Here is an 18,409-nt window from a genome sequence, read left to right as displayed (position 1 = left end):
GAAATTACTGATTGTAAACTGCCTTTGCAAACTATAAGGTAATTTGACACTTAATTAAATTATTGGTTAGGAGATCTCTGTGGTTTTAGTACTAAGCACCTTCTCCCCTTGTCCGTCTCCCCATCAAATGTCCTGTTGGTTTTTTTTTCTTTTTGATGTGATTTGTTAAGTGCTTACTATGTGCCAGGGACTGTACCAAGGCATCGAATAAATGCAAGATAATCAGGTTGGATACAGTCCCACGTAGTGCTCACATTCTGAATCCCCATTTTATAGATGCAGTAACTGAGGTACAGAGAGGTAAAGTGGCTTGCCCAAGTTCACAAAGCAGATAAGTGACGGAGCCGGGATTAGAACCTGGATTCTTCGGACTCCCAGCCCTGTGTCCTATCCACTACCAATCACCTCAATTCCAATCACCTCAATTAAAATCATACCTGAATGTCAAACTTGAGCTCAGTGGAGGTTTTTTTTGAGATTTTTTTCCTTCTCAAAAGTGTTTAGGCAGCAATGTGTTCTTCCAAACTCATTCATTATTAGATGCGGAACATAAGGAGGCCAGAACTTTCAGTTAATCTGTTCATACTTAAGTACTGAGATAATTAATGTGGGGGAACTACATATTCTTTATAAACATTGTAATAGAAAATCCTGTATTGATTTCCTCCTTTCTCCTTCACTGCCCAGCCCAGCCTTTTTAGGTTTGGGGGGAGGCAAGCAAAGAAGTTGGACATCCCTGGGGAGGAGACATGATTGTGAATTCCAAGGCAGTTCTTTCTTCAGTCCTTGGCCCACACACCAACTTTGAGTTTAGGGGAGAGGGAGATGTTTCGAGAGATTGCAGCATAGGTCAGGAGCAGCTTGCCTTTTTAGGTTGGGGGAGGAGGCAAGCAAACAAGTTGGACATCCCTGGGGAGGAGACACAATTGTGAATTCCAAGGCAGTTCTTTCTTCAGTCCTTGGCCCACACACCAACTCCGTTGAGTTTAGGGGAGAGGGAGGTGATTCGAGAGATTGCAGCATAGGTCAGGAGCAGCTTTTTGGTGGGAGTTGCAATGGCAGGACCTTAGTAGTGCACGAGTGATTAATCATCTCCATGTTTTTCCAGAAGCCTAACCAGTAAGGAACACTAATTATAAATTGTGAAGCTGAAAATCCTCTAAAACCAAGAGAGCTTTCAAACCCACTCGGGTCTTCCTGTCTGTGGCAAAGAAAGACCTGTGATCCTGCTTGCCAAAGAACTTGTCATGTTAAGTTAAATATTTTGGGGCCCTAAAAATAATTAATAATTATGCACTTAAGTGCTTACTATGTCACAAGCACTGAATACAAATTATTCAGGTTGGACACAATCCCTGTCCCACACAGGGCTTACGTTCTTAATCCCCATTTAACTGATGAAGTACCTGAAACCCAGAGAAGTGGTCTGACTTGCCCAGGGTCACACAGCAGACATATAGTGGAGCTGGGATTAGTGTTTAGGTCCTTCACTTCCAGCCCTTGCTTGATCCACTAAGCCACGCTGCTTCTCTAGACATACTGCTTCCCTCACAGGCCTACACAGCCTCAAGTCAAATTGAGGATTTGGGTAGTTCTCTAAGATGGCCTGGGTAATGGCTCTTGCTTCAGGGGTCCTAAACTCTGATCATCTGACCACTCACCCGGTTGGTGGGTAAAGACAGGGGTCCCACTGATGGCCTTCATAGATATCAGACATAGAAACCTATGTGACATCACATGAGCTACACCAGGCTCACAGTGCAGCGTGATCATGTAGTTTGCACCATTTTGTAGGAGGGTGCTGGGCCTATCTGGAACAGGAATATTTCACTGAGGGGCGGTGGTTTCTTTGATCCTCTCAGTATGCTCCAGAAACATGACATTTCCCTCCCAGTTTATTCTCAAGTGGGTACCACAGTGAACACTGAAAATACAGAACTTAAAAATGTCTGGGGCCATACCTGTCCCGAACAGGGGTCAGACCAGCTGAATGCTGGACAACTGGGTGACCTAGATGAAGACTGGCCAAAATGCACTGTGAGGCTGAGCCTTCACGAAAAGGTTAATCAGAAGCAGTAGAGTGGAAAGATCCTGTGAGCCCCATGTGGGACCTGATTATCTAGTATCAACTCTAATGCTTAGTACAGTGCCTGGAACAAAGTATGCACTAAAAAAAATACCACAGTTATTATTATTACTATTATGAGAGAGTTATACTGAAAGAGGTCACCTGTTGAAACCTGACCAGAATCTTTTCTGATGTTACCATTTCTCATCTGTTTTGTTTTGGTTTTTTACATACCTAAGGTATCAAAGTAGAAGAGACTTCTCATATGGTTGACTTAGCACCCTCAAATGGAGACTTCAGTTGTGAACAAGTGATTTGCTGGAAAACCAGTCAACAGTTTCTGCTGTGCACCAACAGTGTGCAGAGCACTGTAACAAGGCACTTGGGAGAGTGTGATAGAAATAATAGACATGATCCCTGCCCTCAAGAAGCTTACAGTCTAAAGGACAAAAACACAAAGCCACTGAAATCTGTTTCAACTGTTTCAAGTGTAAGTGGAGTAAACATTTGGGGGTAAACATTTGTGTAGTGAAGGACTCATTTGTCATTTGCATATTTCTTATGCCATTTCAGTTTTGTATAAGAAGATGCAGCAAAATATTCCAGTAATGGGCCCACTCAGGAACATGAAAACTAGGACCCTGAAAATGTTTCTCTGGGGCTTAGCTAGCCACTCTTGGTACCAAAATTTCCCTTATTTGTTCTTTGTACATTTCAAGTCTCTGATTACTTCATCTCGCCCCAGATGGCAGATTAAAAAAGCAAGCCAGCAGGGTGGTTTGCTGATGCTCTCGTTTGCAAGTGTTGATGTTTTCAGCATTCAGCTTTGGACTATGCATGTCTCTTTATTTTTGAAAAAGAGTGGAATGGGGAGACCCCAGCCCAGCCCCACAACAAATATGTACACATCCTTTTACCCATCTGTAAGTTTATTTTAATGTCTGAATCCTCCTCTAGACTTTAAGCTCCTTGCAGGTGGGCATCATGTCTGCTCACTCAAATTGTACTGTACTTCCCCAGGGTGTGTGCTGCATATACTGTAAATGTGTGATGAATACCTTGGATCAATTGACAAAGCAGGAACTCTTGGCTGAGGAAAATATAACACCTGATCTCTCTAGTGGAATATAGTTAGATGTGGCCACCAGCTTTCCCTGGCCTCCACTTCTGGCTCTGAGGTCTGTGACTCAGAGCTGGCACTTGTATTCACAGGGACTTGGGAGCAGGGCACACTAGCTCTGGAGCAAAGAGTGGGTGCTCACTGTAGGTAGGGAATGTGTCTACCAACTCTGTTATATTGCACTCTCCCAACCATCTTGTATAGTTCTCTGCATACAGAAAGCCCTCAATAAATATGATTGATGGAGTGATTGCTTGGGAGTGGCCCCAGAAAATGCTCCAGACCCAAGTGGAGTAGGGACTTTCCTCAAAAACGTTATGAGTAGTGTTATTATTTTATGCCGCATGTGGCCAAATTTACATGATCCTTGGTGGAAAGCTGTTAATGGCCACTCTGGTGCCCATTTATGAGCATCTTAATAACAAAGAGACATGAAAGAACTTGTACATGACAATATCACAATGCAGGGCCAAGTAGGAAAAGTGGGGATGATGATTTGGCAGTTGTGGTAAGGGAACATATGTACCAAATCTATTCTAATGAACTCCTCCAGGGCACTTGGTACAGTGCTCAGCACACAGTAAGCCCTCAATAAATGAGGCCATTGATTTTTATTCTAATACTAGTCTGGCTTTGAGGAAACCCTTCAAAGTCCTTGAAGAGCCCTTAGCTCCCCTTGATACCTCCTCTGTCCCTGCTAGAGGAACTCTAGAGAGGCCTCTTCCCATACTAGAGGAATTCCAGGGAGGCCTCTGCACACCCTAGAGGAACTTCAGGGGAGCCTCTGCTCACACTAGAGGAGCTCTAGGGGCGATCTCTGTCCATGCTAGAGGAACTCTACAGGGGTCCTCTGCCTGCGCTAGAGGAACTCTATTGGGGGGCCTCTCCTGCATTAGAGGAGCTCTGAGGGGGAGCCTCTGCTCACACTAGAGGAGCTCTGGTGGGGGAAGGGGGGTCCTCTGCCCATGCTAGAAGAGCTCTTGGGGGGAAACCTCTGACCACACTAGAGGAGCTCTAGGGGGGATCTCTAACCACACTAGAGGAGCTCTAGTGGGGGGCCTCTCCTGCACTAGAGGAGCTCTAGGGGAGACCTCTGCCTGTGCTAGAGGAGCTCTACTGGGGGGGGCCTCTGCCAGCACTAGAGGAGCTCTAAGGGTGGTGGGGGGGCCTCTTGCCCATGGCTAGAAGGAAATCCTTGGGGGCCTCTGCCTGTGCTAGAAGAGCTCTAGGGGGGACCTCTGCCCGTGCTAGAGGAGCTCTACTGGGGGCCTCTGCCCACATTAGAGGAGCTGTAGGAGAGCCTCTGCCTGTGGGGGTGCCTGTGCTCCAGCTGGGGGTTGGGAGTCATTGGCCCTGAATCAGTCAATCGGATTTAATTAGTGGTATTTATTGAGAGAGTACTGTGTGTAGAGCACTGTACTAAACGCTTTGGAAAGTACAACATTAGAGTTGGTAGACATGTTCCCTGCCCACAATGAGCTTACAGTCTTGAGAGGGAGACAGATGTTAACGTAAATAAATTATAGATCTATGCATAAGTGTTCTGGAGCTGAAGGAGGGGTGACTAAAGGGTGCTGTTTGATGCAGAAGTGGATGGATGCCCACTAGACCACACAAAAAAATATGGTATTAAGCACTTACTATTTGCCAAGCGCTGGGGTAGATAAAAGGTAATCACGTCCCACTTGGGGCTCACAGTCTTAATCTCCATTTTGCAGGTGAGGTAACTGAGGCACAGAGAAGTTAAGTGACTTGCCCAAAGTCACACAGGTGATAAGTGGCAGAGCTGGGATTAGAACCCACAAACTCTGACTCCCAAGCCCGTGCTCTTTCCACTAAACCATGCTGCTTCTAGCCCCATGGAGGGAACGGCTTTGTAGAAAAATGATCTGGTCAGCCGAGTGAAGCACGGACTGGAGTGGGGAGAGGCAGAATGCAGGGTAGTCAGCCAGGAGGTGCTACAGTAAACAAAGTGGGATCGAATAAGTGCTTGGATTAATGTGTATGGAGAGGAACAGGTGAATTGTATCCAGGTTGTGAAGGTATAAGTGACAGGATTTAGTGACAGGTTGAATACATGGGTTGAATGAGAGAGATGAGGTGAGGGTAACACCAAAGTTATGGGCTTGTGAGTTAAGAAGGGTGATGGTGCTGTCTGCAGTGACAAGAAAGTTACAGGGAGGACAGAGTTTGGGAGGGAAGTTAAAAAGTTCTGTTTTGGACAAGTTTAGGTGGGACATCCCAGTAGAGATGGTCTGAGGGCAGAAGGAAATGAGAGACAGCCGAGGAAGAGAGAGGTCAGGGCTGGAGGTGTAGATTTGGGAATCATCCACACAGAGATGGTAGTTGAAGCAACGGTTGCAAATGAGTTCTCCAAGGGAGTAGGTACGGATGGTGAATAGAAGGGGATCCAGAACTGAACCTTGAGGACCCCCACAGTTAGGGGGTGAGGGGCAGAGGAGGAGCCCGTGAAAGAGACTGAGGTATTCATTGTCACTCTCTGTCTAAGTATTCAATTTCCATCAGTGTGACTGCCCCAGGCTGGATTAGGACATAAAGCCTTTGGATACTTGGCTCCTTTTGCCACTGCTTGAACCTCCTAGAAAACTTAACCCCAGCCTCTACTGAGACCTACATAGATGAAATGGTAGTTGATGGGACTAGCCATTTTCAAGACTGTTCCCTGCCGAGCCCTTTTAATTTGTATTACACCTCCCTAAATTATGCAGGAGCCTGAGCTCTCATATGCTCTCATACTGAAAATAATTTTACTTTTAAAAGTGACCCCCGATCCTCCGCTCCCCTCTTTTCCCTTTTCTATATTTTTCAGATTTTCCCCTGTACTTTCCCAGGTCTCCTGCCAGTGAATAGTGATTCTAAGTGCCATTTATTTCCCTGGCCCAACCCCTCCCATGCATGCAGGCCCCTGTGTTTTAGTTCTCAAGTGCACATACCCCACCCCCACCCCCACACCTGCCCTCCTCTGCCACCCCTATGCCAGAAGACTCTTGTCTGAAGTTGAATGAGGAATACTCTCCCTGAGTTCCCTTTAACCAGGAATGCCTTACCTATAGGACGAATGCAATATACAGTCATATTCCAGTCTCTACACATTTTGTTAGTTATCCTGTCATTTCCCCCATGGGTAAAACTCTTAGGCTTCCTCCCCTCTTAAAGTTACATCAACTCCCCTTCTAATTCTTTGTAGCTAAAAATCTATAATAGATTTTTGGATTAGGAAAAGTATTACTCAGCACTCATGGTACATTGATTCAGAAATAAAGATTATGCAATTCAACTGGTCAGTAAAATACCGCTTTATAGAATGGTAATTTTTTACTTAAGTTCCTCCAACATTAAAACGGAAGATAATAGATTCTGGAAGGGTACACTGAGGAATAAAGCTGTTGTATGGTATTGCTTAAATGACACTTTAAATGATTTGGCTGTCACTTTCAAGGAAAGGTTATGAACAGTGAATGAAAAATCAGAAATTAATTCCCCAATTCAGAAAATGTGATTTATACAATGATAAAATTAGATTTTTAGTTAAAGAAATTTGCAGTCATTAAACGATGCCCAGGAAATACGTCCCATTTATAACAATCTGGTTTAAAGCTGCTGCAGCGTATTATTTCTTCCTTAGGCAATGCATCTGAGTCTTTAGTGTCACTTCTGCCAATGCATCTTGGTTCTGTAATGTTTAAAAAGTACTGTGGAAAGAGTATTAGTATTAAGGAGTCCATTGTCCTCTATAGATCCAGCCCTCTGTCTCTTGCATGATAGTTCATAAATGCTTTAGGCAAATCAGATAAAATCCAAGGTTTAAAAAACATCTATCAAACCAGAGTCTAAAAAAGTCAGGTGAGGAGCAAAGAAGAACTTTAATAAAAACTGGAATTTGTAGGCCATTATGAGTTCAGTATTACTTCAGGACAGGACAGAGAAAATTTATCTGTGGCATCCATTTAAAAGAACCAAACTAATGCTGGTGGACAGCTCCTTGAATTGTAAACTTAAAGGTAAGGATCATGTTTAGTGTTTCTTCCAAGAGCTTAGCACAGAGCTCTGACCTCAATGGCCATTGGTGAATTAACCTATTCTTTAGGGAATCCAAAGAAGGAAATTTTACAACCATCTTGAATGGTATTTATTAAAAGTTTTTACTATGTGCCAAGAACTGAGTTACAGGCTAGTGTAGATACAAGATAATCAGATCAGATACAGGCCCTGCCCCATATGGTGTTCATAATCTAAAAATATTGAGGGAAGCAGGTATTTTTCAGAAATTTAGCAGTTGAGGAAAGCATGCTAGTGATATCACTTCAATTAGAATCTGAGCCTCCTGCCTCTGAATGCTGTGTTCTTTCCCCCAGACCACACTGCCTCCATATCTTTGATACTTTGCACCTCATAATGAGTAGTTTCTTCCTTACAACAGATTTCAATCCAACCTTATCCAGTTTAATCCCATTTCTTTTCTCTTTCCTGACTGAATGTCTGCTCACCATCCTTCCTAGAACCCTCCACATACTTCAACAGAATGTAGGTACTTCTTGTGAACAGAATGTAAGACCAATTTGTCTGAATCAGTTGAAGAGCCACCCAGTCTAGAGGGAGAATCCAGTGGTGGATTTCTTCATTAGCCCCAAGACACTGTCTAGTGTACAGTCTGTAAAAGACAGGCAATGGAATTTATTGGGTGCACTGTACTAAATGCTTGGGAGAATATAGTAGGCACAATCTCTAGGGGTTTGCAGGCTAGCTGGGGATACCAGCATTAAAATAAATTATAGGTAAGGGAAGCTACTGAATGAAAGGATGGATACACACACAAAGGTGGTGTTGGGAGATGAGGGGGGAATTTAGGGGCCATGGACTGAAGCACAAAGGTGACCCGGAGGGTGGGGAGATAAGACATTCGTCATGAAAGGCTTCCTATGATTTTAGTAGGGCTTTGAAGATGGGGAGAGTGGTGGCTTGTAGGATATGAGGATATGAAGGGGGAGGAAGTTTCAGGCAGAGTGGAGGGTGTGCGCAAAGGGTTGATAATGAGAGAGATGAGTTTGGCACAGTGAGTGAGTTGGCATTAGAGGATTGAAGTGTGTGGCCTGGCTTCTTGTGGGAGAGGAGTGAAGATAGGTATGGGTTGGGGGAGCTGATTAGCTGCAAGAAATGGTGAATTCTCAGTCCTGGGTTGGCTGAGACTGGGCCCTATTGGGAGTAGGGAGAGGGTAGGGAAGGGCTAAAAAAACCCCAAACAACCAGTGTTGCCTATCTTGGCCACCACAACCTGAGATCTCTGAGTAATTTGAGGGGGGATGAGGGAGCCTGGATTCCTACATCTCCCGTCCCCCACTAAATTGTTGCTGATGACGTTTATTAACTGTCAGATGCCAAGCCCTGGGATTGATAAATGATAATCAGATGAAAGTCTCTGTCCCATAAGAGGCTCATAGTCTGAGGGAAGGAGCACAGGTATCTAATCCCCATTTTACAGATGAGGAAACTGAGGCCCAGAGGAGTTAAATGACTTGCCAAAAGTCATACAATAAGCAAGTGGCAGAGCCAGGACTATAACATTAATCTCCAAATCATGCATTCTTAATCTGTATTAATTACTTACTGGATTTCACCACCCTTTTCCAGGACAGAGGTTTTTGCCATGGTGAGTCTCTATGGGGAGGGGGGGCGCCACAAAAAAACTCTGATTCTCTTTGTGTCACTTTGAAACCATGATTTTTTTTTTTAAATGGTATATAAGTGCTTACTACATGTCAAGAGCTGTTTTGAGCTCTGAGGTAGATACAATTAATCAGGTTGCATAGAGTCCCTGTCCCATGTGGGGCTCAGTCTAGGAAGGAGAACAAGTTTTGAATCCCCATTTCACAGTTAAGGAAACTGAGGCAGAGAGAAGTTGTGACTTACCCAAAGTCATACAGCAAGCAATTGGCAGAGCCAGTACTGGAATCCGGGTTATCTGACTCCCAGGCTTGGGCTCTTTCCACCAGACCATTTCTCTACCTGTGCTAAAATTCCAGAAGCACAGAGGTAGCATATGGTGTCATCTTGTTTGTACAGCTCTGCAAGTAATAATAATAAGAATGATGGTATTTAAGTGCTTACTATGTGCAAAGCACTGTTCTAAGCACTGAAGTACATGGACATCTAACCACCTGACATGTTGCTGATGACATCTTTTGTCAAATAGCTGAAATTCACTCCTTTCTAATCTTAAAATATTTTTAAATTAGGGAATATCACAAACTTCCTGCTGTCTTGCCCAACTGATGTGTCCCCTGTCTTTTGAACATGGCAGTGTGGTGAATACTCAGCCAAGGGACAACTTAGTTAATTCAAGTGCCCGGGTGGAGTGATTTTTTTTTTCCAGTCTCCCTTGTTTCTCCTGCTGAGATGTCCCTGAGTTTCCACGCAGCTCAACTCCATTAGACAAGAGATGAAGAATCTTATGACCAGTATCCATGCGCCCTGAGCCAGTGGCCTCTGTGGGGTTCTCAACTCCTTCAGCAACTAAATCTCTGGAGAGAAAGCCAAATGGCGTTCTAGGAAATTGTGTTCACAGGAAGAACCGGGAGAAACATTACTTACTGCCATTATAAAACCATCTAGGCTGCAGCCCTTAGATTCAAGCCTGCTGGTCATCCCAGCAGCAATTCCTGGGTAATCAAGATGATGAGGTAGGGCATTTTCCATCAGCTAAAATGGTTTTCTATGTGAACAGTGCTTTTCTACTTGAATTTAGCTACTAAAGTTCTCCTGAAGCTTTAGGTTATGGGATTTATCTGGTGTGTAGAGCGAGTGCATCATGAGTATGACATTGCTCTGTCATGTTTGTGTGTGCATGTGTTGGTAAGTGACCCTCATCATCACTGGACTGGAATCTCTTCCCCACCCTTTCAGCTATGCCTTGGGACAGTGGCTGCAGTCATACTAGAAACATTCTCTCCCAAGTCCTAGAGATGGAACTCAGTGTCTTAGAAACAGTGACCTGGGGAGAAGTCTGAGCTGTCATCTCTTGCCTCAAAACAGGGCTGCACTTAAGTAGCCTCCAACACATGGATACCTTACCCACCATTAAATATTCCTGATGGAGGAGACTCCACCACTGCCCTCAGCCATGCAGCTAGAATTCCTAATAATCAGGAAATTTTCCCATGTGGGTTCCTCATGCAGCCTTTATTCATCCCCTCCACCAGCCCCACAGCATTTATGTACATATCTGTAATTTGTGTATATTATTGGCTGCCTCCCCACTCTGGACCATAAGCTCGTTGTGGGCAGGGAATGTTTATGTTTATTATATTGTACTCTTCCAAGCACAGTACAGTGCTCTGCACCCAGTAAACGCTCAGTAAATGATTGAATGAATAATCTTCCATTTATATTTAATGAATATCCTTTGTGTGCTAAAGAATTGTATCAGGCATTCTTTTGTTACAGGCTTCTTTAGTCACTTGTGTCTGCTATTTTTATTGACTGTCACCCTCCAAAAACAATTACAAAAATTTGGTTGTGTTTGTCTTCCCCACTAGGGAAGTATTGTGGCCTAGTTGATAGAGAATGGGCCTGGGAGTCAGAGGGACCTGGATTCTAATCCCAACACTGCCATTTGTCTGCTGTGTGAACTTGGGCAAATCACTTCTCTGTGCCTCAGTTGCCTCACCTGTAAAATGGGCACTCCCCTCCTTCTAGACTGTGAGCCCGTTGTGGGCAGGGATTGTTTCTGTTTCTGAATTGTACTTCCCAAGTGCTCTGAACAGTGCTCTGTACATAGTAAGCACTTAATAAATATGATTGAATGAATGAAAGTATTAAGACTGTGAGCCCCATGTGGAACAGGGACTGTGTCTGATCCAATTGGCTTGTATTCACCCCAGCACTTAGTACAGTGCCTGGCCCATAGTAAGCACTTAATACCCTAATTATCAGTGTCTGGCTGTAAACTTCTATGGGCAGCAGCAACATTTTAGAGTGTGTGTGTGTTGGTAAAAATTACCCCACACTTATGACACAGTATGTCACCTAAGAGGCTCGAAAGGTGCTCAACTTGGGTTCTCTCATAGCTTTAGCCTTTGGGGTGCTCAATCGTCTCTGCTTCTGCTGAGGAGGCGTACTTCTGCCTTCTGGAATTTCGACTTTTCTGTAGGAGGTAAGCTAGAGGAGCTCTTTAGCTTTTTGTTACCATTTCCTCTTCCTCACATGTACCAAAGTTTTTCATGCTGTTGTGTGCTAATTGACCTATCAGAAGATTGGGCCCTGGTCAACTACTGGAAAAGCTTGGCTGCCCTAAAAGTGAAAAATACTCTATCATGGTGAGAATTGGTGGGACTTGACCAGCTCCTTTTGTCATCCCCAGAGCAATGATCAGTCATATCAGAATGGCCCGGTCTTTAAGTGACTTGTCCTTACACCCCATTTCAGTATCAGTCATATTTTACCTCCACTCTCCAGAGTTGATTACTGGGCCGTGGAAGCTCATACACAAAAAGGCATACCGATGCATTTCAGGAGTAAGCAAAGCAGTAGGGACTGGCAATTATGCTGAAGGAGATGGAAGTTAGGTATTAGCCTGTACCTGGAAAGCCCCCCACACAGAGATCAACATCAGTAACACAGTGCTGAATTGCACCGTGGAATTCCATTAGCTGGGCAGCACATTGTCTAATGGTGCAGAAACAGTTTCTAGAGTGTAAGCTTGATGTGGACAGGGAATATATCTACCAACTCTTTTATATTGTATTCTCCCAAGCACTTAGAACAGTTCTCTGCACATGGTAAGCTCTCCAATTCCATTGATTAAAGTAACCAAGGAGACAGGAAAAACAAATCAAGCCAGTGTGTGCTTTGAGAGGCTTAACTCTACAATGTGGTGCCAAAATGGCACTAAAATTCAGATAAACCTGGAAGGTTAAATGGCGATTGGCCAGTGGGCTTTAGGGATGGGAAGCCTGGAATCACCATGATTTCTACAGTGGATTTCTAGAGCATTTGCATTAACACCCCACACACATAATAATGAAGGTCCAGGGATAAGACAAGATCACAAACAACAAGGTCCTGGAACCCAGTCGAACCACCAGCGTCAGAGCAATGATCATGCCATCATACCTTCATTGGAGCTTGGCAGGAGAATAGGCAATTGCAAGGTATCCAAACATCTACTGTACGGTGAGCCGAAAGAGAAATAGAAAAGGTAGGCAGAAGTGGATTAGCAAGGGTATTGGGAGACAGTTGCTGAAGGCAGGCCAGCTCGGTGGGTGGCAATCTGAAAAGGGCAACTGTGTCCGAGCAGAGGCTTTGGAAAGAGTGTCACAGAACAGAAAGCTGGAACTGGGTCCCATGGGTAAAAATGAAAGCACATCTCCAAGAGGCCACCCCTGACTAAGCCCTTGGATCAGTTACTTCCCTAACTACGTATCCTCACTCCTCTCCCACTACTACTTGACTCCACTTAAGTCAACCTACTTAGTGTGCCAGATTCTCATCTCTCTCCCCTGACAACCTTTTGCTTACAGCCCTCCGTTTTATATGGTCCTCCCACTTTACATCTGCGGAACATTATTCTCCTCATTTTCAAGGCCCTTTTAAAACCCATCTCCTCCAGGGAGCCTTCTCTGATTGATCTCTCATGTCCCCACCCTATTTTCTCCCCTACACCCACTTATGCACTTTCCAGGTCAGCCAAGCACATGGATACCCTCACCGCTCTCCAGTCTTAGGTATATGTCTTTATACTCTGCCTGTAATTTATTTTGGTGCCTGTCTCCCACGCTAGACTGTAAGCTACTCAGTGGCAAGGATCGTGACTGCTAACTCTATCCTAATCTTCCATGTGCTTACTGCAGTATTTTGCACAGAGTAAGTACTGACTAAATACTATTGATGATTGATTAGAAGCATTTTTAAGTGCTGTTCATTATGACCCAAAATGCCAAACCCTTAAAGTGACCTTTGGGCATTTGGTATTTTCCCCACCCTCAGCCCCATACCACTTTCATTCATTCAATTGTATTTATTGAGTGCTTACTGTGTGCAGAGCACTGTACTAAGCGCTTGGGAAGTACAAGTTGGCAACATATAGAGACGGTCCCTACCAAACAGTGGGCTCACCTATAAATTAACTACTATAGATCATTTTGTCTCTCTCCCCCCCTAGACTAAGCTCACTGTGGGCAGGAAACATATCCCTGTTGTACTTTCCCAAGTGCTTAGTGCAGTGCTCTGCACACAGTAAGCACTCTAAGTACAGTTGATTCATATGCAGACTACTGCGTCAGCCTCCTCACTGACCTCCTTCCCTCTACTCTGATTTACCGTCTTTCTCTCCAACTAGATTGTAATCTCTTTGAGGACTAGGATCACCTCTGCTAATTTCACTGTACTCTCTGAAATGTTTAGTTAACAGTGCTCTGTGCACAGTAGGTGCTCAGTACATATATGCCAGGGATAACCAAGCCTGACAAACTGAAGAGTTGCAAACCAAAATATAATATGGCCAAAATCCATTGATCAAATGTGTGTCGGGGGCCGGGATGAGCCGGGATGAGCCAGGATCCGCTGGGATGGGCATGGAGGTGGGCGGGGGGCATCTCTGCTCATAGCTTGGGTCCAGGGGGGCGAGGCTACCTCCATCACCCCCTGGGCTACAGCAGGGGCATATGGCAGTCTGCTTCCATGGCAAAATCAGTGTATTCACTGAGCACCTACCTTATGAGGAACACTGTACTAAGCTCTTGGGAGAGAACAATATAACAGAGTTGGTAGACATGTTCCCTTATCACAAGGAGCTTATAGTGAAGACAGGAAGAATCTTTTTTCCTAACAGAATGGCCATTTCAGCATGTTCCAGTTTTTCAACTTTGGATTGAATATATTTATATTAATGTTTGTCTCCCGCTCTAGACTGTAAGTTCACTGTGGGCAGGGAATGTGTCTTTTGTTCTGTCCTCCCCATCCCCCTGCCCTGCCTCCTTCCCCTCCCCACAGCCCCTGTATATGTGTTTGTACAGATTTATTACTCTATTTTACTTGTACATACTGTTCTATTTATTTTGTTAATGATGTGCATCTAGCTTTAATTCTATTTGTTCTGATGACTTGACCCCTGTCCACATGTTTTGTTTTGTTGTCTGTCTCCCCCCTTCCAGACTGTGAGCCTGTTGTTGGGTAGGGACTGTCTCTATGCGTTGCCAACTTGTACTTCCCAAGTGCTTAGTACAGTGCTCTGCACACAGTAAGTGCTCAATAAATAAGACTGAATGAATGAATATACTCTCCCAAGCTCTTAGTATAGTGCTTTGCACACAGTAAGTGCTCAATAAATATGATTGAATGAATGAATAGAACCCCAAAGTATATTAACCAGCTTTGTACCCTGAGAGGCACAGACATTCGAACGCTGCATGTGACCTGTAAGGCATTTTATCACCCCGTAACATGAGTGTGTACAAATCTATATTTATATTACCCTAAAACTGATTTAATTTCATATTGATTTTGTTGCAAAGACTTGTTAATGTTGTTGCCTTCAAAACCAGCTTGCAGATTTTGACGTGTGAATATGTTACCATGTAGAAGTTATAAATACTTCCTGTATGAGTGATTTATTCTTATATACTTCAAAAACATTGTATCTTTCTCTCCTTGTAGGACTCAAGGAGCTTTGAAGTCACCAGAAGAAAAGGTAAGAAAATATTAGTGTTTTTTGCCTCTGTCTGTCACTGTTGCAAAAGCCTGTGGCAACAAAATGAACTTAAGACTTTCCAAGCTGCCTGTTTGAATTTGAAACAAGCCTTTTGTGGATGGGGAGGACACGGCTTTGACCTCCAGGTTTTATGAGAACTGAGCTCGGGGTTCTCACGGAAAAGCTGCGCTCTCTTTACCAGTAACCATGAGAGTCTGGAGGATGGAATTTTTCAGTTTTTTTTGTGTGTCTTGATTTTAAAGCTTATCTGTAGGTGGATGGTTGGTCTTCTAGGTTGGAAATGCTATAATAATTACCAGGCTTCAGACAGGTAAAAATGTGCTTGGCACAAATCCACCCTAATCTGGAGTTTGAGAGAGTTCAATTGCCGGAAAGCACTGCTGGGGAAAGTGTTTCCATTTAGACTTGTTACAGCCTCGGAAAGAAAGCATAAGCTGAGATGAAAAAGAGAAAAAGAATCAATTAATTTTCTATTGAGAAAACCTCCAAATCTTCATATTCTTCCCCCTGACCCTGTCCAGTGTCCCTTCTAGTAGTCTTTTTAAAACAGATGATTAGGTTCAAATATGTATGTTCAATTGCAAAGGTACTGGCTGAAATATCCCTACCAACGACACTGTGCCTTTAATGCATGAATAACAAGGTCATTTTTTTTGTTGTTGTGATGAAACACTACTGTGAACCTTTACAAACTGGATCATCCAAGGGACAGTTGGGTGAGTCACTTTCTCCAGTTGCCATGGGAAAAGCAAAGGGGCAAAATCAGGACCACAAAAGCTCCCACTGAAAATTGGATTTGGATTTGAGGTCTTGGCTAACTTTGTCTAGTGTGTCTCTTTCTTCATGCTGTCTCATGGGGGTATCTTGAAAACAGCTTTTCCTGTTAATTGCCAACTCCCTGCCTCATGGAGACTTCTCTAATTAGATCACTGAGTTATGGCTAATTTTTTTATGGTGTAATCTAAACTCTTACTATATTCCAGGCACTGTTCCAAGTTCTAGGCTGGTTACAAGCTAATCAGGTTGGACAAAGTCCATGTTGCACAGGGGGCTCACAGTTTTAATCCCCATTGTACAGATGGAGTAACTGAGGCACAGAGGAAGTGAAATGACTGGCCCAAGGCCTTATCTTCCCTCCCAATCTTATCTTCCCTCCCAAACCCTGCCCTCTCCCTGACTTTCCCATCACTGTTGATGGCACTACCATCCTTCCTGTCTCACAAGCCCGCAACCTTGGTGTCATCCTCGACTCTGCTCTCTCGTTCACCCCTCACATCCAATCCGTCACCCAAACCTGCCAGTCTCACCTCTGCAATATCGCCAAGATCCACCCTTTCCTCTCCATCCAAACCGCTACCCTGCTCGTTCAAGCTCTCATCCTAACCCAACTGGATGACTGCATCAGCCTCCTCTCTGATCTCCCATCCTCCTGTCTCTCCCCACTTCAATCTATATTTCACCCTGCTGCCCGGATCATCTTTGTGCAGAAATGCTCTGGGCATGTTACTCCCCTCCTCAAAAATCTCCAGTGACTACCAATCAACCTACGCATCAGGCAAAAACTTCTCACTCTCGGCTTCAAGGCTCTCCATCACCTCGCCCCCTCCTACCTCACCTCTCTTCTCTCCTTCTATAGCCCAGCCCGCACCCTCTGCTCCTCTGCCGCTAACCTCCTCACTGTGCCTCATTCTCACCTGTCCCGCCATCGACCCCCGGCCCATGTACTCCCCCTGGACTGGAATGCCCTCCCTCCGCACATCCGCCAAGCTAGCTCTCTTCCTCCCTTCAAAGCCCTACTGAGAGCTCACCTCCTCCAGGAGGCCTTTCCAGACTGAGCCCCGTCCTTCTTCTCCCCCTCCCCATCCCCCACGCTCTACCTCCTTCCCCTCCCCACAGCACCTGTATATATGTGTATATGTTTGTACGTATTTATTACTCTATTTTACTTGTACATATTTATTCTATTTATTTTATTTTGTTAATATGTTTTGTTGTCTGTCTCCCCCTTCTAGACTGTGAGCCCGCTGTTGGGTAGGGACCGTCTCTATATGCTGCCAACTTGTACTTCCCAAGCTCTTAGTACAGTGCTCTGCACACAGTAAGTGCTCAATAAATACGATTGAATGAATGAACAGATTTCATCCCCCTTTTACAACTGGGGAAACGGAGACCCAGAGATGTTCTCCTGCGTCTACCCCAGCACTTATCACAGGCCTTGCAATTGAGTAAGCACTCAATAAATATTTCTATACTGTAAGCTAGTTGTGGGCAGGGAATGTGCCTATTTATTGTTATAGTGTACTCTCCCAAGTGATTAGTACAGTGCTTTACACACAGTAAGCACTCAATAAATATGATTGAATGAATGCATAGTTTTCCATTTTTCATGCAGTCATATCTGTCTGAATGGGATCCCCGGAGATCTGAGCTCCACAAGAGAGGTGGTGAGGAGAGTTGGAAAGATGCATAAAAAACACAGGAGCCAGGACAGGTAGTGGTTTAGCCGCTGCTTCAGGAAGTCATGCTAACTGGAGAATTTCCTTATTGGGGTATTCATTGAATTGTTGATTTTGCATCTTGGACCTCACACAGGTTTGATTTTTTTCCTGAATTTTCAAAGTATGTTCAATTCTGCTCTAACTTGTCTGCCTTACCCCATTTGGTTATAAGTTCTTGGAAGAACTAGGAATTTTTTTTCCCCACCACAGGGGTCTGTTCTGAATAGAACACCGTTCACAAGTTAGTGCAAGTAGACTTAGGGGAGGAAACTCTTGGTGTGGGTCGAAGGCTCATGCTATTACATTTCTCAGCCTCTGTCTCAGCCTCACAGAACTGGAAAATATGATACTTTTCAGTGGTATTTATTGAGCATTTACCATATGCAGACCCCTCTACTAAGTACTTGGAAAAGTACACTACATCAGAACTGGTGGACTCAAACCAGTCCCCAAGGAGATTACAGCCTTCAGTAAAATATAAATGAATACCAAGGGTGTAAAGCATGCTGTGGTCAACACACAAATAATTAATAGAAGAATTTGTAACAAAACATTTGGTCATTGTGGTATCTTTGAAATATCTACCCTTAGGCCATTGATTCCCATTAAATCAGTGGCTCCTCTAATGCAATATTTCCATAATGTGAGGCTCCTGAAGGACACAACTACCTCCTTATGATTGCTTGGAAGAAGTGTCCTTCATCTACTCACATGATGATGAGATGCTGGTTGATGCCATAAGATGGCTGGAAAGGTGCCAGGCCAAGAGAAGCTTAACAATAATAATGGCATTTGTTGGGCATTTACTATTTGTGAAGCACTGTTCTAAGCAATGGGGAGGATACAAAGTGATCAGGCTGTCCCACGTGGGGCTCACGGTCTTAATTCCCATTTTACAGATGAGGTAATTGAGGCTCAGAGACGTTAAGTGACTTGCCCAAGGTCACACAGCAGACATGTGGGGGAGCTGGGATTAGAACCCATGACCTTTGACTCCC

The 18,409-nt window shown here is 44.2% G+C and overlaps 1 protein-coding gene across 2 annotated transcripts in view; it reads left to right on the top strand.

The window, feature by feature from the left end:
• Positions 1–18,409, top strand: part of FSTL4 (follistatin like 4) — a 685,476-nt gene that overhangs the window by 49,706 nt on the left and 617,361 nt on the right. For both annotated transcript variants that reach the window (XM_038772898.1, XM_038772897.1), the window contains exon 3: positions 14,859–14,892. In XM_038772898.1, the coding sequence (XP_038628826.1) occupies positions 14,859–14,892 (34 nt within the window). The remainder of the gene's footprint in view (positions 1–14,858; positions 14,893–18,409) is intronic.

Source organism: Tachyglossus aculeatus, chromosome X1 (genome assembly GCF_015852505.1).
Source record: "Tachyglossus aculeatus isolate mTacAcu1 chromosome X1, mTacAcu1.pri, whole genome shotgun sequence".
Classification (NCBI taxonomy): Eukaryota; Metazoa; Chordata; class Mammalia; order Monotremata; family Tachyglossidae; genus Tachyglossus; species Tachyglossus aculeatus.
The sequence above is the reverse complement of the archived record's forward strand: the minus strand, read 5'-3'. Positions and strand labels throughout refer to the sequence as shown.